Raw genomic sequence first — 24,730 nt, 5'->3', positions numbered from 1 at the left:
TTAGTTCCACATTACCTAATATATCTAGAAGAGTTGGAACCAACTCACCCTTTTATACTTTATATATCTAAAAATGTTAGGGGACAATCACTTCTTTTATTGTTTATATGAAAAGTGAAGGCAGTAATCTTTTTTTTCTTTGTTCTTTTTTGAATTTTGACATTTTTTTTTCTTCAACATTTATTTAATCTTAAATTTATTTTCATAAATTATTTTGGTTTTTTTTAAGTTATCATAGTCTTAAATAAATGTTCCAACATTTAGTTTGTATTTGATTTTATGAGTATCTATTTTTGTTATCATATAAAAAATAAAAAATAGTTTTGTAAAAACAAATTTCTTAAACTTAGTGTAATTCATCACTCGGATCATCGTGAATTTAGCAAGTTAAGTTAAGAAGCATAGGTTGATTCAAACAACTAAGAACATCAACACAATAATTTAAATCATAGCTTCCAATAACTTTGTTCAACCAGTCATTCCATATTTTGATGGACATTATGATCATTTGAACATGTTAATGAAGAATTTTTTAAGGTCAAAGGAGTATTGAAAAATTATTTTTTAATGAATATTGAACCACCACCAAAATCAACAATAACATATATATAAAAAACAAAGATGGAAGGGCAATTACTAAAAAATTTCAAGGCAAAGAATTATCTTTTTTAATGTTAACCAATTAATCTTGAAATCATTATATACAAAGATACCTTCAAATATATTTGAAATTTCAAGTGTTAAAGAATAGCTAGAGCAAAAAGGCAGCATTTTCAAACACTTTAAGGATAGTGAAGATTTGGTGAATATTGAATATTCAAGTTACTTAGGATGAATATATAAGAGTCAGTCACAAATTATTTTTCATGAATGATAGAAATAATTAACAAGATGTGAATCTATGGCAATAAAATGAAGGACATCATCATGATTGAGAAAATTCTTTGATCATTAAAACTAAAATTCAATATTGTTGTGTGTTTAATAGAAGAATATGAGGATATTGATAAACTCTTTGATGATAAATTACAAAGTTCCTTGTTAATTCATAGCAAAAGTTGAATCGATAAGATAATGAGAACCAAGATTAACAAGTTTCATCTAATAATTGTTTTTCTACTTCATAAAAAGGTAGTCGAAGAAGAGGAAGGAGCTAAGCAATAATAATAGTAGACTTTCATATCATAAATTTAAAGATAATCAATATTTTATTTTCAAAAAAGAGAAAAGGATATGACAACAATCATTCAACTTCATACAAGCCAAAGTTAATAGACAAATCAAAAGTTAATGCTTCACAAGTCACAAGTATAGACATTACAAAAATGTTAAACTAATTTGAATAAGAATGGCGATGGAAAATCTAAATTTATATAAAATGAAAAATAAACATCTTTATTAATAATTTGTCATATGAATGAGAAAAATTAACAAAATTTATGGTACTTAAACACTTTTAAGGCTTAGATTCTAGAACTTATAGCTTAGAAAGATAGAATGAAAAATAAAAAGAAAAATTTGAAATTGAGTGGAAGTAGTTGATGGAAAAAAATAACTAAGGAAGGAAGCTAAACATGTAGGCATGTATAGAGAAATTGTTTCTAAGCTGCTAATAATAAGCATAATAGCTTTAAACTGTAGAAGAAAGCAGTATGAGATCAACGTAAATAAGACGTTGAGTCGTTTAATTGTGAGTGTAAAGATTCATAAATAAAATGAAACAAAAATGCTTTGAATAGTTCATTAGGATCTAAAAGGAACATGTAGATTTCTTGTTAAGCATTAGGATGGAGAAGAGGAACTAAAAAACAATATTGATTAAAAGTTGTGTAAAGATAAAAAGCTATTTAAGGGATAAATAGAAATCTTTTGAGCCCTAAAAATGAGAAGTGAACTTTAACATATTCCTTCTCTTAGAGAAAGGCATAAAAAGAGTTGAAATAAGGTGCTTTATATATAAAGAAAATTAATAATAAAAAAAGGAAGAAGTCTTTAAAGAATGCATCACAACTAGTAGATAATCAAAATGCATTTGTAACATCAACATATAATGATCAACGATCACAAAGTGTAAAAAAAAAAAACATATATGGATAAGTGATTATGAGGTAACTACAATCAATTAATTCGATAACCCACTTACTTATTTTGCTTTATTCTCAAGTTATAATCTTGTTACATTTGATGATGCTATAAAAGAAACAAAATGAAAAAAAGATAAGAATAATAAAATTAATGTCATTGAAAAAAAACAATACCTCAGAGTTAAAAAACCCTTTTGAAAGAATAAAAGACCACTAATGTAAAATAGATGTTCAAGACAAGGTTAAAGAAGAGTCTATAATTACTAAACTAAGTGTTTAAGAATGTTTGTTTAAGGAAAAGATTGTTAGATACTTTTAGAATCTTATTATAAATACAAATCTTATTAAAAAAGAATTTATATTAGAATTCTTATTGAAATGGTTAGTTAGAATCATAATTAGATTATGATAGTTAAAGGTTGTAATTTTCCATTAAATATAAAAGCCAATATATTCAATGTTTTGAAGGGTGTATTAATAGTTTGAATTAATCAATAAACACTCAAAATGTTTAAATAATTGTGTCTTTAGTTCCCAACAGAGCTTTCAATAATTGCATACCAGGATTCTATTTGATATTTATAGACCAGCAATCCAACAAAGACTCCAAGCCAACGATTTATCTAGTGGACTTTCCAATTTACTTTGTATTTGATAACGATGAAATACATATCTGCGATCATTTTCATTTAAAAAAAAAAAAAAACCCTCTCAAGGGAACATGTGTTGCCTGGTAAACCATCCATGATCTACCGACGAGGTGAAATAACATATCCTACACGTGGCATGAACTAACCCCATCGTGTCTTTCAAACGAACTCAGCCACCTTCTCTTCTTGGCACCATATAACCTGCACTGAGGCAACCCAAAGGATCATCACAAGCCAAAAAAACACACAAAACAGCAGTGGCAGCCATTAGCATTACCAGAAACGCTATGCTCAATCTCGCAAGAGCCTTCTTCCCCCAGCCCCCTTCTCTCGTCCCCAATTCCTCGTCTAAAGTCTCACGGGTCTGCTTCACAACCTCTGCCTCCAAATATAACGAGGTAAAAAATTCTTTCAATAAATTAATTAAACAAAATTTATATGGGCATCTATCGAATCTTTAGAGCTTAATGCTTCTTGTTGAAATTTTAATTGTCTTTCAGGGACGGCATGCAGCGGAAGATGATAGAGACCGAGCGGCAGATTACGCTAAGAGAGCGAAAGAAACCGCAAGTGTGTACAAATTTCCGAGAATTAATGGAATCCCGTCGAACCTAATAATTAATGCTAAGTGTTATAGAGAGGATTGATTTCCTTAATCCTAACTTCTAGCTCCTAATTACGGCTTATTAGCTGGGCTATGTCTGTCATGCTATGGCTGAAGGTCTTTCAACTAACCGAAGGGACAGCCGATGCCGTTCTCTATAATTTGGATCATCATGGTTGGGTCTGTGTTGGTGCAAGTATCTCTACACATGAGAGGATTGATCGCTTAAATATTGAAGTTATGTTAATCTCCATCAATGGAGTTTACACACCCCAATGTTGCCTTTGGCTATTTTCTTCTTTTGATCATCAATGGTGGTCTTTTGCAAGCTACTAGGCTCTGTTAAGGGGGAGGCTGCCAGTTATGGCTTACCAATAAGGTAAGCTAAATGAGAGCGAGAGAGATTCTCATCAAGCTATTAAAAAGAAAAGGAAAGGAAAAAAACACTATTAGGGCTAACTCTTTCACGGGAGACTATTACGGATTGAAATAATATAAAATCAATAAACTGGCTGTGTCGGCAACGCAATTTTTTTTTTCTTTCATTATTTATTATTAGATTGACAAGAATTATTCTTAAAATATATTTATTAAACTGACATTTAAGAGCTTTTTTAAAAAAAAACACAATAAATGAGTAAATTATCATTTTCATTCAGATTTTTGGTTATATTGAAATTAACTAAGGAATAATTTGATATTTTAATAAATATTATTTAAAAATCAAAACTATCTTGCATATACAATAGTGTAGTAGTTGTGTCTGCTCCATCGCGTATCTATGAACAAAAACTTGTACACCAAAAAAAAAACACCCTCAATGCTCAATCAACAAGGCCTTAGTCATAAGTTTGCAAATCTGAGTTCTTTGAACAAACATTGCATGCAAAACTGGAGCTGCCTGTCACGTTCAAAACCAGGGGGATCTTAACATGTTCTTCCCAATTGCGTGATAAAATCAACCCTTTTTTAAATAAAAAAGAAAATTAAACTAATAAGACATTTTGAGATAAAATTTGACACTCTATGAAATTATTAGTTCAAGCAGCGTTTTGGCAGGCAAATATCCATCGAAGTCAGGTAAATTACCGCGACTAAACGAGCGGTTTTGCCCAGGAAGTTTTGATGGAGCAAGTAAATGGCACTATCAGATAATAGAGAAATGATGAATAATATATATAAAAAAAAAAAACAATTCCACTGGAGCCACGACAAGCTTAACGTAGGATTCTATAAAAGTCAAAAGTCAACTATACAAAAGGAGCACATTTCCTTTTCCCTCGTGGTTGACACGATAAATAGTATGACCCAGTTTAGATGGTCATAACCTGCGGCCTTAGGGCTTTTATTTGCTCCAACAGCGTATAAATGGACTCATTTATGAGAAGGCTAGCAGTAGCGAACCCCCCCCCATCTTTGCCGGCCTACACAAGAAAAAGATCCCCTCTTCGCCATTATAAACCCACGCATTATTTGTTTTTATATTTTAAAAATTTTAAATTTATTTTACTTTAAATTAATATTTTAAATTATTTTAAATCAGTTTAATATACTATATCAAAAATAATTTTTTTAAAAAAAACTTATTAATTGCAAATTTCAACAACTCAACAATAGACCATAATTATTAAACCTGAATTGGTCATGCGGATTAATCCTAAAGCTGGACTAGTCCAAATTTATCAAAAAATCAGTTGGTGCAACAATTTAGCACGTTAACTCGTGATTTGGATGACCAAGATGATATTTGAATTTTTTTTTAAATATAAAATTTTAAATTCATTGATATATATACTCTATATTTCTAAGAAAAAAGAGTATATTTTTTAATATAAGATAAAAAAATTTAATTTAAATACTTCAACTTAAAAACCAATACCTATTACAGAAAATTATTAGTAAAAATTATATGTTAAAGTAAAAACCAATACCGATTACAAGAAATTATTAGTAAAAATTATATGTTAAAGTAATTAAGAAATGAGATGGGATAGTGGTGTTTTTACATAAAAAGATGTTTTCGGTAAGAATGTATAAAAAGTTACAACATAAGAAGTATGATTATTATAGCATAATAAATAAAATGATTTGCAATTCTTATGTTATTGATCTACTAAAAAATATAAGTATTTTTAAAGTCTCAATGTTTTTTATATTTATCTTTATTATAATAATGAGTCGATATATATAGATTTAGATGTTGATGTGAGGTCAAGTATTTTGTGAATAAAAGAGATTGACATAAAACGTCATGGAGATGCTTAAATACTTTTATGAACCATATAAACATGGTAAAGCTCAATAAAAAGTTTGGGATTGCTAAACAACGAGTTTAACAAAAATAACAATAAATTTATAATTTAGAGGTTTAAATTTAATTACAAGGCTATATAAACTCAATTTTATAAGAGTTTGGCTAGCTATAAACAGCCAAGATTAAAAAAGCTATCAGCCTTAACTTTTTTTTATATATAAATTCTCAACTATTTCAATATTATTTTTTATATTTAGTTTTATATTTTTATATATAGAATATATCATTTTTGTTATTATATAAACAATTGGTATGTTATTTTTCAAATCAATTTTATGAATGATAGAGTTTCAGAATAGATTAAAGATACTTCCACTATATTTCATTACTATAACCAAGGGTTTGAGAAACCCGTGATTTTTTATCTTTCACTTTACATTATATTATTAAAAATAATACAAGATCATGGCTCGGTGTTTAACATATTATGGCATAATTAAGTCAAATTTTTGCGTTAGTTTATCTATCCCTTCCTATCAATATTAACATTTAAATAATAATAATAATTAATAAAAACAGCAGCAGCAGTAACAGCAGCAACAAATCAGCATGCAATAACAATGATTTTTTAGAATTGAACAAGAACGGGTGTGGACCAAGTGGCACAGTTAAGAATGTGACGTCAGAGTAGAAAAGAAGAACAAGAAATTTCAATAAACAATATAGAATAGAAAGATTGTTAGTTGTAAAGTGGAATGAGTGAGATAGCAAGAGATTTGTCAAAAAAAAGTTAAAAAAAGGAGAGGGAGAGGCTTGCTGATCAACTCTGCCACAGCCATCGCCGTAATATTCACGACCAGGCAAAGCTCCCGCGCCCGCCGCCTCTCCTCTTACCGCTGGTCCATCCCCTATCATACACTACAGAAAATCTCCCTACACCTGATATAGCTAGATCTCTCTTTCAACAGAATCCATCCCCTATTATAGGCTTGGCCTGTCCTGGTCATAGATTTAGTGCGTGTGACTTGAGGTTATTATTTTGATAGATTAATGTTTTATGTCTTAGGTTACTGGTCTGATCAAGGCAATAAAACTGGGGGTTTATTTTGATGCCTTGTAAAAAGTTCTCTTTTCTCTGGGTTTGTGAGAGATGGGACTAAACCTGAACAGATACAATCTGGTGTTTCTTTCTTGTTGGTCATTACTGGATATACTTACAGAATCCTTTTCTTGAAATCTCTCTATAGTCTCAGTTCCAGATTGAGACTTCTTCTTTGCGGGCTTTGTCTTTTCTTGACACCCGTACACACGTTTCTGTTTCTTACATAAAAAGAAGGTGATCTTTCTATTAACCTTATTTAGAAAAGGAGGGGGGTTACAAATCTTGGAGGATTTGAGCGAGGTTTGGTGGGATATTGAGCTCCTGATTTCGAATCTAGCGTGGCTTGTTCAATATTTATGACTATGGTTGTTTTTGGATAGCAGATACGCATGCACAAGTAAGTACAATCACCGTGGTTTTACACTGTGGACATTCGATTCTCAGAAGCCAAAAGCAGACACGTTTGGTTTGCTTTACTCACTTCTCTATATCTGAAGAAATTGCCATCCTTCTCTACAGTTTAGTCTCAAAACCTGCATGCACCAACAAAGCCAAAATAACCCAATTCATCTCTCAGCAAATATTTATCAGGCGCAAAATCAAGAAGAAACATAAAAGATTAGGTTTTTAGAGCGATGCAAAGAAAGATGCAGGGAGGGAGTGAGGATGTGAAGCCAAATCAAGAAAGAAGATTGAAATCGACTCAAGGAGATGATAAGCAGCAGCAGCCGCAAAAATGCCCTCGCTGTGAATCTCTGAATACCAAGTTTTGTTATTACAACAATTACAGTCTATCTCAGCCTCGATACTTTTGCAAGACTTGTAGAAGGTATTGGACTCTTGGTGGTACCATGAGGAATGTTCCTGTAGGAGGTGGTTGCCGAAAAGGAAAGCGCGCAAAAACATCATCTTCTAGTTCTGGCGAGGACTCGCGGTTACAGCAACAGCTACAGCAACAATCACAACTTTTGCAGCATAACTTGGCAAACCCGCAAAATATCCTTGCTACCACTAATTCAGGTAATTCTGTAAGTCCTGCTTCGAGGACCAAAGAATCAGGGAATTTGGTTTCACCTCCTCCTGGGATGTCTTCAATGGGGTCTTATTTTCCTGGTGATGGATTCTTGACTTCTTTAGAAGCAATTCAGTCCTTGAATAATAACCAACCACCAATACAGTCTTTCTCTTTTCAGCCTCTAAATCAACCTGTCAATCTTTGTGGTGATTTAGGAGATACTTCAAATTTGGGTCTTTTGCATGGTTTCAGTGCAGTTCCTGCTTTCGGGTCACAAAATCAACAGCAAAGGCAATTCTACCATGTGGATAATAGAGGTAATAAGAGCGTTGAACTTTCTTCTTATCCACATGATCAAGAGAGCTTGATTCAATCAAGCAGGCCAGCTGCCACATCCTCTCATCAACAGCAAAATTGGCATCGGGGTTTTATAAGCAATAGCAACCCTACTGTCTCTGATACTGTTTTGTGGAGCATAAGCACCAGCACCACCATAGGGCACCCTAACAGTAACATCAACACCGGTACTGCTGGCTCCGCATCCTTGAACCCAGATCAATGGCATCATGATCTGCCGGGAAATGGACCTCCATCATGATGTCTATATAGCTTGTTTAGCTATTCTTGTAGGTCTCCGTCAAGACTCCAATGAAACAGGCGGCATGACTCCAAGGCATTAATTCTTTGCTTTTTGTAAGCATGAAAACCAAAGGGTCTCTTTTTCTTGTTTCCCTTTACCTTGGCATAATGATAGTGGTATATGCATCATGGTTCATTACGGGACATAAATATCAAGACAGAATATAATTGTGATGTGGTGTAAATGGAAGAGCAGGGGCAGTAGCCTTTTATGCTTATATTACAGTGAATTTCTGCGTTGCTGTGTAGGAACCTTGATTAAAGATATAATATGCTTGTAAAAGCTTTTGTTTTCTCCTTTTTTTCTTGTGTGCACTAGCATCATTTTCCAACTTCCATTCAAAAGTGTGAGCTTGCTTTGTACTGCCTATTTAACTACGGTTATAGCGAGACTTCACAACATCAACACAAGATGGGAGACTAAAGGTGAAGAGTGCATGGGAGGTAGTGGGAGACTGGGAGCTGACGTCTCTGTGGAAGTTGCTAGACAAGACAGTTTGTTGTTGTGCATGTGGGGACTGACGATGTAAGATGCTTTAATCGATCATTCATGTTACTGTTCCAATTCCGAATGCCTTTAATTGACTCGCCCTTTACCTGTAGTGCTGTCTCTCTCTGACCAGCCCACCATTGTCAATTTATCATAAGAGCAAGCTGCGCGTAGTTATCTCTTCTTGCAAAATAAATAAAATAAAGCAAGAATCTACCGAGTTAATTTGATGATTGATCTTTAAGCAAAAATCTCGTCATTATACCTTATGTGAATTGATTTATAAATAATTGATTCCCTTTGAATTTAGCTTCTTGCATATTAGCCACTTTTCTTTTTTTTTGTGTGTTTTGCCCCATAAGCATCCTTGCAGTCAATGAGAACTATAAAGGCTTTTAAACAAGACGGAAAGCAAGGCTTTACCTTAAAGGGACAGTTAAATAATTTAGACAGTAGGCCTTTGGGATAGTATTTCTTCAGCTGACTTGGATAGATCTCTAGGATTAAGGACTTTAAACACAAAGGATCATAAAAACTATAGTCTTTGACAATAATTAACCATATTCATTTCAAGGGATGATAGATTGATCATCTTGGCTACTAAATTAAGGCCACTAAATTCAAATAGAAAGTTAAAATTGAATGCTCAAGGCTTTGTGAAAATATTCAATTCAACTTTCTAAAAGAAAATGTTTAATTCAAACTAGAGATCAGATTGGTGGTTATTTTATTTACTAATAGAAACTAAAAGATGCGAGGAAGATGCTTTTATTCATTAACAAAATGTTATGAATGAATTGCAATATTTTTTTCTCTTTTTTGATTTTTTAATTTTTTTACTCTAATTTCTTATTTTGTCCTTTCTTTCATACCTAGTTGTGTTTAATAATTTATGTTGTTTTATTTTTTATAAGGTTAACACAATATTAAAAAAATTCGAGTTAATTCTTGTTTTTACTAAAAAAAACAATTTTATTACTGATAAAAAATGAAAATAAAGGAAACTTTTCATGAAGCACATCTTTTAAAATTTCACATGCATTTGTTTTCATTTTCCTTTTTAGTCTTTAGTTGAAGCTTTTAAGTTTTGATCTTAATTTTTTTTTTGTTTATATTTCAATCTTTAAGATTGAAAAAGAAGTACAAGAGTCACTGAAAAATGATGAATAAGAGAGAGAAAACAATTAGTTAGCTAAATTTTATAAATAAATAAAATATTTGATGTCAATGTGTTTCTCTTGACAAGTGTTTATCAGTTTTTTAGGTGAGAAATGGTTTCTTTTTAACCCTGGCTTAATCCATACAAAATATTTAGATATTACTTTAATATTAAAAAAAAAACTTGCATTTGAAATAATAAGAGGTTTTTATTTAAAAAATTATGCTTACAATAAAAACATATATTTTCGTTAAGCCAATAGAAAGATGTATTAATAAAAAAATAAAGCACGCAGTGACTTTTCAGCAGTCATATGCCATTGTGAAGTAGTGCTACTGGCTAAAAATATTCAATCTTTAGTTAGCTCCCTTTTTCGATACTCTTAGAACTCGCCAGGGATGGGAAGTTCAGAAATGAGAACCAACTCACCAGGGATGGGAAGTTCAGAAATGAGAACCATCAAATTCGAATTCCACATTGTAAATCTATCCAAGAAAAAAAACACAGACTTTTGTCTCTCGAGACTTAATTTGTTGGCAGAGAGAGAGAGAGAGGAGAATGGAGAGGTAGCGAGGCAAGCACTCCTCGGCACTTGACATGCATATCTCTCGAAACAAACAAACAAAAATGCTTAACAAGTATTTTAAACTCGGCTATGGTTAAAGAATGTTTGGTGGGAGGTGGGGGCGTGGAGGTTGGGGCTGTGGTTTCCGAGTAAAGCAAATCTTTGGTCTGCCATGGAGAGATCTGAGTCCAGAGAAATGACACCTCCCTCTCGGATATCTCCATCACTACTTTTGCCGTACACCACACTCATTTTACTTTGCAGAGCTCACGCCATGGCGCAGGAATGCCATCTTAAAGAACATACAGGCATCTGCTCGCTCCTTCAAATCTTGGAGGAAAGGCTATTTTTAGAGGCTGCTTGTCTTTGTTTTTTTTTTTTAAAAAAAATATTATTTTAAATTATCTTGATGGGTTATTATTAAAAATAAATTAAAAAAATAAAAAATATGTTATTTTATAAGTTCAACGAAGAGCGAGTTGTTCCTTTCAAGGCTGCTTCTTTGGTAAAGATTTAAGACCTCCTTTTATGGGATTAATACACTTCATTAGATTCGATATTTGAATGACATGATTAAACCTGCAATAATCAAGTTTATATTTGCAAAGAGTGTAACTCAACTGAGGACATGTTTTTAATTGTAATCTATCTGAGTTTTTAATTTTTTTTATGTTTTTTAATTATTTTGATATGAAAAATAAATTGTAAAATATAAAAAAATTTAGTTTAATTTATTTTAAAACAAATGAACTTTAAAAAGCAAACTCGTTAACATACCCTTATATTTATGTTATTTTCTTTTCTAAAAATTAGGGCTGGAGCATCTTAATTTGTAACAAAATTAGATAAAAAAAGTAATTTATAATTTTTTATGCTTAATTTGAAACTGTGATAGGATAATATAAAGCTATTTACAAAATCTCCCTATTGCTTAACTTTTGCATCTGAGATAACGTTTTAATGTGATATTTATGCAAAGTTAAAGTTAATATGATATTATACGAAAAAAAAAGGTTATCCCATGAAGAAAACACTACCCAGAGGCCTCGTGCCATGATGCCTTTCAGAGATTATTTAGAGGGACGATTGTGATTATTTTTTAAATAATTTTTTATATTAAAATATATATTATTAATATTTTTTATTTTTTAAAAATTATTTTGATATTAGCATGTCAAAATAATTTAAAAATATTTAAAATATATTAATTTAAGACAAATAAAAAAATTATTTTTTTTTAAATTAGTATATGAGGTATTAAGCTATTCACATTCATAAACTCCTCCCATTTTCCTTTGTAAAAATATTCACTCCAGTCCAATTTCCATGAAATTCTATTTTTATAAACAAAATAACTAAGTTAACTGGATTTGGTTTCACTATTTTTATAAACAGCGAACCCCCTGGCCGGTAGTTTTTTTTCATCTTTTCATTTCCTTTTTTTTTTCTTTTTCTTTTTTTGGTATTATCATTTAACAATTACTTAATTTTGAATTTGTTTCTAAATTTTATTTTAATTTATTTTTTTATAAAGTTATTGAAATCTCAAAATAAATATCCTAATATTTGAATCATACTTATTTTTTCAATGTCTATTTTGGTTTATTTTTACTATTGAATAATTATGTAAAATAATAAAAAATTATTAAATCTAATGGATTTCATCACTTAATTCAAGGATTTTATATATTATATCATGAAATTTAACTCGATTTAATACAGTATCCAAGTAGAATTTAAATTTATCAAGTTAATCATATCAATATAAATATTAATATATTGGGATATATTTAATAATATTATTAAATAATGTGTATTTTTTTTAATGTTAAAAACGGCTTTGATTTCATCTGCAACATAGAGCGATACTGTAAACTAGTCCTGTTGAGGAAACAGTTGCCATCCCCATGTGGTAAATATAGATCTCCATCCTCCGAAGGGAAACAAAATTGGCCTTTCAAAGATCAATGCTTAGTTTGGTTACCGATGTTTAATTTTCATAAACAATTTACAATAAGGATAATAACTAAAGTTAAAGACTCTTTTGAGTCAAAAGCTGAAAAGGCAATTCAACTCAATTCAAAGTCGACCGACCAGACAAAATGAATTTTTTAATGAGCAGCTACTGATCTGCCACCATGCATGGCTAGGCATTAAGATCTCTGCTTGGAATTATGATTAAACCGTGCTTTAGAAATTTTTTGATTTTATTTCAGTAATAAATTATTATTCTTAAATTATTTTGATGGGTTACTATTAAAAATAAATTTTAAAAAATAAAAAAATATATTATTTTAAATATATTTCTTGAAAGGATATTTTAAGATATAATCACAGCCTCGCTTTCACACACTCCTCGTCGGGATGATAATGAAGTGCATAGACGATAAGAATTTGGATGCCTTGTATCAATCTGATTTGACATGACCTGATTTGCATCTTGGCCACTGCAGTCTCATGTGCAAACAATACGAGTTTGGTCATAACAAGCCACGGCGACCTGAGCGTCCAATTAAAATAATACGAGATTTACGGGAATGTAATTGAAATTTAAAATTTATATAAGTTCATATTATTTTATATTTAATTTTTATTAAATAAATAAAAATAATAAATTTTTAATTCATAACCTATTAATTATCAAAACTCTAATATCATATTCAAAAACTAATTTAATATAAATAATTAAACTATTAATAAAAATCTCAAATACAATTTATATTATTCTCTCTTAACCTCTGCCTTTCTCGAAAACACCCCTTGAAACGTATGAAACATTTGAGAGCGGGGATTGTGTTCTGTTTTGTTCGAAATTTGAAAAACATGTAGTTAATCGATATATTATAATTTTGTATAACTTTAACAATTTTCTCCATTATTTTTTTATTTACACAATCAAAGATACTTTTAAGTGATTTTATTTCAAATTCCTTTTTTTATACTATTATTTTTATTGAAATGATAGTTCTATATATATTATCATCCTAATCAATTTTTTTAATTTAAAAACCACTATCATGAAAAACATTTACACATATCATATGAGTTTAGGAAGTCATAAATCACTTGATATAAATTAATATAAATCAAGTATATTTTTTAGAATTTTTTTATGCTATAATACTTATTAGAACCTATTTAGAGATATACATCGATTCATGTTTTTAAAAATTTTGATTTTTTACTAAAAATTAATTTTTTATTTATTTTAGATAGTTTTAATGTGTTGATCTAAAAATAATTTTAAAAAATAAAAAAAAATATTTAATATATTTTAACATAAAAATACTTTTAAAAACAATCACAATCACACCTCAACACCTCAATTTTATATCTCAAGGGCACAATAATAAATAAAACCAAGTATCACTGATCTTCTTTAAACATTCATAAGCAAAATACATTAAATATTTACTAACACAGCATGAAAAAAACTAGTGCAGTACATGGCAACAACCACATCATAACACAACACAGCAGTATCAAATATTTTCTCAACTTTAAAATCAAGTGCTTATTTAGTATTGCTATGCTTTTAAAGCATGCCAGCTTTTGGTCTTAAAGCAATGCGTTGGCTGATACCTGCTCTGCTTTGAAAGTAAAATAAATGTCACTTTAAAAAAACTATTTATCTTTTCAAACAAAGCAGGGCACCCCCTTCTTTTATTCGAAAGCACAACTACTTGTCAGGGGTTGTTTTTGTTTTTGTTTTCAATTTAAATAACCACTTTTTTTTGTTTTTTTGTTTTTTGTAATTACATGTATTGAAGAAGCTAGTGTTCGTAATGCCTTAAAATATTCAAATAAATTGAAAATAAGATTTATATGTTGAATAATTAATTAATTTTTTAATTTTAATAGTTTGATTAATTCTTCCTAACTAAGTGGCTGAAGGCAGTTACATGGCACCTGCAGATAGTTTTCTTTAGTAAATTTAAGGACTCACTAATGAATAAATCAATTAATTTTCAAGAGAAAATACAAAAATATTACATAAAAATACTCTAAAAATAATTATGTAGTAGATAATAGAGATTTTAAATATTTTTTAATTGAAAAATTTATTATTTATTTATAACTCATGTGTTTCTTTGTAAAAATAAGAAGCTTTATAAAGATAAGAAGCTAAAATGTAATGCTAGTTTGATAATTTTAATGAAAAAAATATTTATGACACACGTATCAATATTAATAAAAAATAATTTTTATATAATATTATTAATAATAAAAAATATATTAAATTTTTAGATGATTTTGTACACCTAACCAAGGGCGGAGCCAAAAAAATAAAACATGGAGGCAAAATTAGAATAAATATTTTAGAAGGGTCAAGATTTCAATTCTTTTACTATGTACGCTGAAGCTATAAACATTATTAAGGAAGGTGTTGGAAAAAACATTTCCTTGCAGGGGTTAGGATTCCTGCTAGCCTCCTATCTCCTCCACTACATCTAAGAATGTAAAAAAACTAGGATTCAAAATATAGTTATGTTCATTGCACTAAACTCTTTTTCTCTAAGTTGAATAAAAAAAATTGGTTTGTTCTCTTGGCTAAGTTTAGGAGAGTTTGATCCTTTCTCTAGCTGAATCCAAGGAGATGCGTCTTTCTCTTGATTTAGCCCAAAAAAATGATTTTTTGAGGGTGTTCTTGGAGTTCATTAAATCTATGTTTATTACGTGATTGAATTTTAAAATCTTTTATTATTAAATACAACATTGATTTTATTACAGTAATACGTGTCTAGTTTTTCAAACTTAAAATCACTCTAGCGTTATATAATTTTAAAAAGTCACTCATCACTTAATATAGATAAAATATATATTTTTAATATATTATTGTACTTGTTAGTCATTTTACATCTCAAAAACATAAAATAAATAAATTTAACCAAGCATATTTAGTTGAATATTTATAAGTACAACATAATAACTAGTTACCAAAGCATCACAACATAACAACCACAAAACAATAATACCAACATATCATAAGTTTGGTGACTTGTGAGGATTGATATCTAATTTCTTTGATTTTATGAGTATACTAATTAGATATATGAGAATTATACCTTCAAGATTTAGATCCTCTCATGTCTATGCGATTATTGAATTGAAATTGAATAGACATATGATTTCATGCATGATTGAAAAAATGTTATCATTTTAACTTTTTTATTCTTTTATTTTTTCTCACCAAATCTAGATCATGGAATTTAAAATCAATGATTAAATGTAGAACATAATCGTTTTTGTTCCCAGGGGAACATGATAGGGTCCAAATCTATATCCTCCAGATCACCCAAGGATCCTCAAGAATAAATAAATAAATAAAAGAGCACTATAAATTATGCTATGATGATTTCTTAAGCATAATGCATGATAAATCTATGATAAAAATGAATTTTATTCTAGATAAAGATTAATAATATAATTATAAAGGCTTTTATTGATTAAATTATGAAGCAATTAATGTCACTATACATATTAGGTAAAGGTGGTATGGTTAGGGAGATTAAAGGAGAAGGACCAACAAACATCTACATGGGCATAATAATACTACAAGTCTCCGTACTATCGGTTTTTGATAAAAGCACTCCTGTGATTACTAAGTGTGCAATTGGGTCCTTTATGGCTCTATTTAGCCCCCGCGAGCGCAGCTCAAACAGAAATTTGTTAAAATTTATTTTATTGAGTTATTTTTTAATTATTTTCATATGCTTGTATTGAAAATAAAATTTTAAAAATTAAAAAAATATTATTTTAATATATCTATAAGAAAAAAAACTTAGAAAAGAAATTAGTATCACACTTTTAATTTTTTTAAAAGAGGCGATACATGTCAGCTTTTTTATTCTTCTTGACTTCAGGAAAAAAAAAGAAGAAGATCAAGATTCTGAAAAAAAATATTAAAAATTTAGAATAAAATGGACTTCAGGAAAAAAAGAAAAAAGAAAATCAAGATTCTGAAAAAAAAATATTAAAAATTTAGAATAAAATTTTTAAATGTTTTTACCAACTTTTAGCTAGATTGTTTTTCCAATTTCTTTATTTACATTGGATTTTTCTGTACTTTGTTTTAAAAAGACATTTTTCTTAAATAAAATTATTATCATTTTGATGTTAATTTGTTTTATTAATTTATGCGATATCTTATCATTTTTTTCTTTTTAATAATTCTTAATTTTTTAGCTATTTTTTTATTTGAAAAGGTGTTTTTATTTTTACTTTGTTTTTTACTTCATCAAAGGATGAAATTATCAATTTATTGATGATACATGCTTGATTTAATTAATTAATTAATTTTTTAATAAACAAAGTTTTCTAATTTAGTTTTTCATACAAATTCTGATTTTATATCTTTGAGATTTCATAATTCTTACATTTCGACATAAAATATATTCCTTTCCTAACATTTTTCTTTGGATTTTGAAAATTAAGTAAAAACTTAGCCAAGAAAATAAAAGGTAAAAATAATCCAGCATAAATTATTAAAAAATTAACAAAAACTTTTTTTCTTGTTTTTCTTGTCTTCTTAAAACAAATTAAAAAAATAAAATGAAAATTTAAAAATCATAAAATAGTTTATATCACTAAATAAATAAAGATTTCACAAAAAGTTCTAACAAACTTTGTTATATTTTTCCTAATTTTTTATTTTATCCTTGGATATTTAATCAATTTTTTAATGAAACTATAACTAATAAAAAGTTGACATGTGTCCCAAGTCCGTCAAAATTAACTGAAAAATAATTAGATAGAGTATAAAAGGAGTTATCTTTATACTAACTCAGTTACCTAAATTGAAACAACAAAAATGTAAAAGCATGTCAATCGTCATGGAACCTATGAGGTTAGTACAGTACCTCTTTTCTTTTCTGGCTGCCTTTTCTTTTGAATGAATGACTGCTTCACCTGATAACATGCACGGCTGCTGGCTGAAGTGATTGTTTTTGCGGTGAAAATCACGTTTTATAAAAAAAAAAATTAAAAATTGTTCTTTATTGTTCTTTGTTTTCTTCTATTTTGATGCATATTAAAAATATTTTTTAAAAAATATTATTTTCATATATATTATTATTATTATTATGTGTTTTGCTGAAAGTACTACTACACTGACAATTACAAACACTATCTTCATGTCAGGTATCAATAGCATGGGAAGGAAGGAGAGCTGGGAATTTTGCCAATCCATTTCTAGTTACTACGTACGTCACCATCTCCTTGTCGATCTCCCACTTGTTTTTTAGAAGCCCTATATTCATATCAGCTCATGACTTCACTGGAGTAGGAATCCAGGCACTCTTTCCCTCTCTGAAATATTTCATTAATTTCTTTTCTTTTTTTATATTTATGTCCTGATTTGCCCAGATCAAAGTTAGAGTGGGAGAACACGGTAGTGCTACTCTGCGTCCTCTTGATTTGGCTGTAAATTGCTTATCAGTGAAGCAAGAGGAGGGGTCCTGTTAATATCACTCCGTGCTTGTTAATGTTGGACGCTTTATTATTATTGCTATTTTTTTTTAATATTTACTGATTCATTTATTTTTTCCCATTCCATTTGTGTAGTTTCCATGTTGTTGCTCATAATCAGTTAAGTCCCATTGAAGTTTTAGATTGTTAATTGTTGTTTCTTTTTTCTTTCCTATTTTTAATGCTTAATGCCCTCTTTTGAATATGAATGCAATTTCAAATTCTTTGATTCACATCAATGGAGTTGTCAGTTTGTTTTTTTTGGGTGATATGTTATGTATTTCTAGTATCTGACTTGTAAGAATTCAAGTGCATGGAGTATATTCCTTGGCTTTTGTTTTTCATTATCTTGTCTCTTTGTTCCTCTCATTTTCATGAGCCTCAAAATCATGTGTGAATCGTGAAGGGTCCAGCATGGTTTCATGCCATGTTTCATTGTTTCTTAAGGTCTTGGGAGAAAGCTTCAGATTTGATCATGGGCTCGTTGTTGAGACTTCCAATTGTATGCTTTTTGAATGCTGTGTGCCATTTTAGTCCTTGCTTTTTATCAATGTAAGATTGGCTCAGGTTAGGGACCTTTATTTATTCAAGATTCTTGGGTGGTTTTTGGTTTCTGGGGTTTTCTCCAGCTTCTTTCATAGTTAGTTTCCTTTGAAAAGGACCTTTGTTCGATATTAGCTGTCATGCTAGACACATTAGTGCTTTGGGGATGGTTTTTTTTCATGTGTCTATTGCTTTCTTTACCTTGGTGTGCGATGCGCAAGTGTTTTTCCTATCTCTCGCGAGGGAAATCTTTCATGGATCTTCCGCGTGTTGTTTCTGTTCTGTCTTGCATACTGATTCAGTTTCCTTTTCATTTTCTGTGATGTTTGCCATCCTGTTGACAAACCTTGACGGTCGGTAATGTTCCTGATGTTGTTTTGCACCGTTACCGTGCTTGTTTATGGTCTTTAGCTTGTACCATCGCTGCTCATGTTGTTCTGGCCTCCAATCTCGAGTGTTTTTTTAATGATTTTGCCGTTGTTTCCGCCAGTGCACGATGCCTTTCACTAACAAACAAATGTACTCTGCTGTTTATTTCATCACCAACTAATTCAGGTATCTTTCTTATTTTAGTTACTCTGCGATGCCGTGATTGATGACCAATTTACTCTGCGACGGTCTGCTCACTGTTTTATTTCGTTCTTGTATCACTTGGATAAATTCATGCACCATGGTTTGGTGCTCCCATAATTGGTTTTATTAAAGGAATGGACAGCACGCTTCTATGAAGTCTACTTGAAAGGAACTGTGAGTATACATAGTCATGTCTGCATTGGTAATACGTAAGCGAAGAAGAGAGAGGGGGTAAGAGCTGCAATGAAGATAAAGTGTCACCTAGGCAAATAGATGGGTTGGGTTAGGTTAGAATCTGTGTATGTGACCTGAAGAAAAAAATTAAATTGTTGAGATTGGCATTGAAATGAAGATAATACAGGCTCCGTGTACAGAAAAAGTAACATGAGAAAGTTCAAGAGATGATAATTGCTACTAGAAACCATGATATATTAGTTAAAAACAACAAAATATGGAGCTAAAGTATGAAAGAGATGGGAACATGAATGAACATGTACTGGAAAATCAGGATGGAAAATAAGGGATGTCGAGGTTTTATGATTCCAAAAACCATTGTATTTTATTTTCATTTATGTTTTGTCTAACCCTTCCCATCTTCTCCAGCTTTTAGCAACTCAGAGGCACACTACCTATCTTTCAAGCATGACATCTTCATTCCCAAATCTCAAGCTTACATGTACTTTTCCGCAGAATCGCTTGAGCTATAGCGTGCAAGTTGTGGAAAAACAAGGATCACTCCTCTCTGAAGATGACTATTCCAGCTTTCCACATGGTTTTAAAACTCAGGCTAGCTGACTAGGCCGAAACTAAATTGGGTTTAAAAAAATAGAGAAAGACAAACTTGGGTTACTCGGTTAAAAACCCAAGTTGATATAATGATAAATTTGATCTGGCAAGACTTTGTAACCCATTGACTATTTATTTTTTAACAAAAATAACATTGTTTTGTTTTTTTTTTAAATGATGATGTCCTAGTGTGAATTCTTCAAAATTTGTGATTCAGATCTTGATCCGAGTCGATCACATAATACTATGGTTTGACTTTGGATTTTGGTACTTGCAGATTTTTCCAGAGTCCTTTCTTGTTAAATTTTGGATTTTGGTCCATTCGGTTTTGTCTGGACAAGTCCTTGTAACAAAATACACTTTCATATTATAGCTCACGGGCTGGTCTTATGCTATGCAGTTTGTATCATTTGTCACCAAAAATGTTTAGCCTGGTTTATTTATTTTGCTACACAGAACTCGCTTTTTATGTATTAGCCTTATTAATGTTGTTGAAGTAGATGCGTTCGCAGCATTTGTTCAACCAAGCGCAGGCACTGATACTAGCTTATTACCATCGGAGATGGCGAGAGAGGGAGGCAGAGCATGGTTGTTTTTGGGTGGCAGATACGCGGGCACAAGGTAAGCACAATTACCTTGTTATTGTGCTGACATTAAATTCTTGGTGGCCAAAAGTAGGCACGCTTAGTTTCATTCACTTGTCTACACATCAACCCTCTACAGGTTGTCTCCTCGAAACCAAATGCATGCACCGACAAAGAAAAACAACACTTTCCATCCCTCGTCATATTTTAGCAAAATCCAAAAGCAGAAAAATGATTTCATTTTTAGCGTTGTGCAAAGAGAGATGCAGCAAGATAGAGGAGTGAGTGAAGATGTGGGAGCCAAATTAAGAAGGGAGATTGAAGCCGACGCAGGGAGATGATCAACAGCGTGGCATCCACAGAAGTGCCAGTCGCTGTCTGTCTGAATACTTTGGTTTTTGGTTCTGAGGTTTGTTTGAAATAATGTGATATAATGTAATCGGTAATGGAAACTGTAATAGTTATCAAAATACTGAGAATTAAATTTGCCATAAAAACCAAGTAAAAGAAAATAATTAATGATTAGATTGAAAAATAAAATAAATTAAGAAAAGAATAACAAAACAAAATGGTGATTAAAATTTGATAAAGAAATGAAATGAAATAAAATGATGAAGGATAAAATAAAAAAAATAAAAAATAACAATTAAAAAAAAGAGCTAAATTTATATAAAAAAAAGTTAAAAGAAATAAAATGATGGATGAAATTGATCAAGAAAAAATAAAACACACAAAAAAAAGCAAACAAACAAATAATAAATATACTAGAACGCATGAGAGATTTATTGTAACCCTCCACGTGTTTTCCTATTCAACACTACAATGTAGTGGTTATTTTGTCATTTCTGTTAAAAAATAAATGCCTTAGGTTAAGGGTATTTTGTTATTTTTACTGGGTTTATAAATCATTATTAATATGTTTGAGGGTATTTTTATCCATTAAATGTTGTATAAACAATAAAATAATCAAAATATCTCATTGAGTAAAAATCATAAGTGGTGTTGTGTTGGGGTATTTAGATATTTTTTTTTATACATAATAGAATTACATATTTATGCTTGGATGGAAGATATTTAATTTATTATTATCTGGAGTGTTTTAATTTTTTAATCTCAATTTGGTTGATGGTAATTACTTAATTTATTATTAAAATATTAATTTTTTATTTAAAAATTATTGGAGCATTAAAACCACCGTATACTTTGGATGAGATGTACAATGGTTTAAGGTTGTCAAAATTGTTCATTCATTATCTTAGATTATTCCTTGTTGTCTCTCACATTTTGAGTTTTGATTGCTTTTTTTTTTTTTTTGTTGAATTTTTTTTTGTTTTCAATTTAACCATTGATTCTTATTTGTATATATAAGGTATTTTAATTCAATCTTTTTATTTTTAATTTCTTAATTTTTTATGAAAGTTTTTACTGCTCGCAATTTGATTATCAAATCAAGTTATGATTTTTATTTTTTCAATGATAATAGTGATTTCAATTTGACCCCTTTTTTATTTATTTTTTTTTCTTGGTTTTTTTGTCAATTTTTTTTTAGTTTTTAATTTTATCATTCAAATCAAGTTCATGATTTTTATTTTTTCAATACTAATAATAATTATAATGTTAGTTATAACAACAACAACAATAATGATGATGATAAAGATAATGATAATAGTCATAATAATAATAGTAATAGTGATTATATTGTTTATTAATAATAGTAGTTATTGTGATATTGATCTTTATTTTTTAAATTTTTTTGGTATGATTAGAATATGTTTTTTCACTTTCATCCTTTAAATTGAATATAGATGGTATAAATTATCCTTAAATGATTTTTTTTTGTTTCCTTCTATTAAAGTAGTTTGTTTTTTTCTTAATTCATTTCAAACAATATGTATACATACATGTTTGGATTAAATAAATATAATCCAAAATATGTTTTGATCTAAGAAGATATTAATTTAATTTTTAATACTTTTGTACACAAATTTTTAGAATTAATTCTTCTTTTCATTTTTTTCATTCCTTCATTTCCTTCATTTTATAATGTAATTTTCCTGGTATACAAAAACAAAAAACTTATGTCGATGTATATCTAGAGACATAACGAAGAAATATTTTGTAAGGGAAATTCATTGTAATTTACCAATATAATTTTTTTATTAATATTTTTATTTATATTTATTAATTTTCAGATAATACATATATAGCTGGTAGTATATTTGTCAATTTTTTCTGATCAATAAACATCTTTCATATGTATATAATGAATTCATTATATTTCTATTTAAATACAAAAAAAAATGTTACAAATAAAAAAAATCATATAACTAACATCATATTTAAACAAGCAAGATCACCACACAAAATATTAATATGATAAAATATTATTGGTCTACAGATAATTCAACTAATCAAAATCAGACCATCCTAGTATTGCAATAGCATTATTAAATAATATAGGTAAAAAGAGATCATGGAGTTATGGAGAAACATATTGTATTTACAGTGACTTTGACTTCGATCGATGATAAATGGATTTGACCATGAAATTCATAGTAGATGATGGACTTTGTGTGATTCAAGAATCTATTATTAATTTGAATATAAACAAAATACAACAACCGCCCAAGCGAGGGCTTTAATATTTTAGTATTTTTTTTATTAGAGTTAGAGTTGAGTTATATATTAGTATTGACATAAATTTTGTATTATGACATGCAAAAACAAACAAATATCTTACTTTTATATAGCGTAGAAGTTTTTTTAATTTTGTCATAGAATTCTTTTTAAAGTAAGACAAAATATTTAATATTTACTAATAAAGTCCTCTTAATAAATGTTATAAATCTTAAAAATATAAACATATTTTTATTATTGTATAACTAAATAAAAAATATATTTCAAATAAAAACATTAAACACAAATGAACTTATAATTTAAGTGAAAGGTTTGTATAAGCAACTATCTAGTTATAGTATAAAAATAAAAGACGTTGGGAAAAGTAGCAGTACCTATGCACTTTTTTTATTTATTATTATTATGTTTCCATCACTGAACTTTTGTTTCTTTGATTTTAACCTTTTATTTTATGTTTATGGTATTTCATGTGCTTATATTTCCTCATCTTGACATGTTTTGAGTATTCGAGCTGTTTAAAATGATTTTAGAATTTAATTATAGGCCGATTTAATTGAATTTAACTAAGATTGGTAAAATAAAACACAAATAAATAAGATTGATCCAAATTGAATACCAAACAAAAAAAGTGGGTGTTACTCAAAAACGCATGAATATATTAAATTTGGTAAAAAAATTATCCTTTAACTCATTTTTGTTCCCTTTAGTTTTAGTAATTGATGTTCCAATCCCTAAATTTGATAGAAAAGAGAGAAATTCAATAGAAAATAAAAGAATAGAAAGAAAACGGTCAGTTGTCTATATTTTAATAATAAAAATATCAATATTGATATCATAAGTTTCAATTGTCAAGAGAAGTGTCATTGAGATACTTTTTTATATCCATCGTCTTATTGAAAAGAATAAATAGGGACTTGAGATTTATTTTATTCATGTTATTTTTTTAACAAATTACAGGGTGATTCGAAGTTATAAATGAATTTATTGATCCTCAAATTTTTATAGGCGAAAAAAAGTTAAAAAAGAGTTTATTTGAATCAAAGAAATCAAAACCCAACTTTTACCACTTTAGATAACTAAAATTTATGTAAGTATGCAATATGCTGTCTAATTTATTAATTAACAAAATCTAGACTGGGTGATAAAAAAAAAATTGAGCTATCAATAGAGCTAGGAGTGTTGGCCCATCCGAATCTAGACATCTGGGCTTGTTTTAAATAATTTATTATTATTGTTATTATTATTATTTTAAATATTTATTAAAATTGATCATAATAAAATAATTAAAATTATATTTGAGATATTATTCTATTTAATAGCATTCAATTTTACCTTTATTTTTAAATACGATTTTTTTTTTTTATAATACTAGTAATCATCTCTAATTATTATTTTTTTTATAATACTAGTAATCATCTCTTTAATTGTTTTATATGTACCTATTATGCAATTTTCTTTTAATTTCTATTCATGAATACTCTATGAAATTAAATTTATATTTTTTTATTAGTTCTTAAAATATTTTTTAAAGATTAATTATCCAATTATTTCTTTAATTGCATACAAAATCTCAAGATA

General features: G+C 29.0%; 1 protein-coding gene and 2 long non-coding RNA genes across 4 annotated transcripts; all 3 read left to right on the top strand.

The window, feature by feature from the left end:
- The first annotated feature begins 2,955 nt into the window (after positions 1–2,955).
- On the top strand, positions 2,956–3,307 carry LOC105128012 (uncharacterized). Its single transcript, XR_842753.1, has 2 exons — positions 2,956–3,132; positions 3,235–3,307. It is a non-coding gene; the product is annotated as an uncharacterized LOC105128012 (long non-coding RNA).
- Positions 3,308–6,306: 2,999 nt separating this feature from the next.
- LOC105128011 (dof zinc finger protein DOF5.1-like) lies at positions 6,307–8,647 on the top strand. 2 transcript variants are annotated; one of them, XM_011029501.1, is made up of 2 exons: positions 7,360–7,441; positions 7,521–8,647. In XM_011029501.1, exons 1-2 carry the CDS (start codon positions 7,431–7,433, stop codon positions 8,305–8,307), a joined length of 798 nt encoding a protein of 265 aa, XP_011027803.1. In that variant the 5' UTR covers positions 7,360–7,430; the 3' UTR covers positions 8,308–8,647. The 2 variants fall into 2 exon arrangements, with proteins under 2 accessions (XP_011027802.1, XP_011027803.1); XM_011029500.1 differs by having other exon boundaries at positions 6,307–8,647.
- An 8,806-nt stretch (positions 8,648–17,453) lies between these two features.
- On the top strand, positions 17,454–20,917 carry LOC105128010 (uncharacterized). Its single transcript, XR_842752.1, has 5 exons — positions 17,454–17,514; positions 17,703–17,764; positions 18,126–19,127; positions 20,444–20,556; positions 20,610–20,917. It is a non-coding gene; the product is annotated as an uncharacterized LOC105128010 (long non-coding RNA).
- The last annotated feature ends 3,813 nt before the right edge of the window (positions 20,918–24,730 follow it).

Source organism: Populus euphratica, unplaced genomic scaffold, assembly GCF_000495115.2.
Source record: "Populus euphratica unplaced genomic scaffold, PopEup_1.0 scaffold15.1, whole genome shotgun sequence".
In the NCBI taxonomy this organism is placed as follows: Eukaryota; Viridiplantae; Streptophyta; class Magnoliopsida; order Malpighiales; family Salicaceae; genus Populus; species Populus euphratica.
Note: the sequence above shows the minus strand (reverse complement) of the source record. Positions and strands in the feature narration are given on the sequence as shown.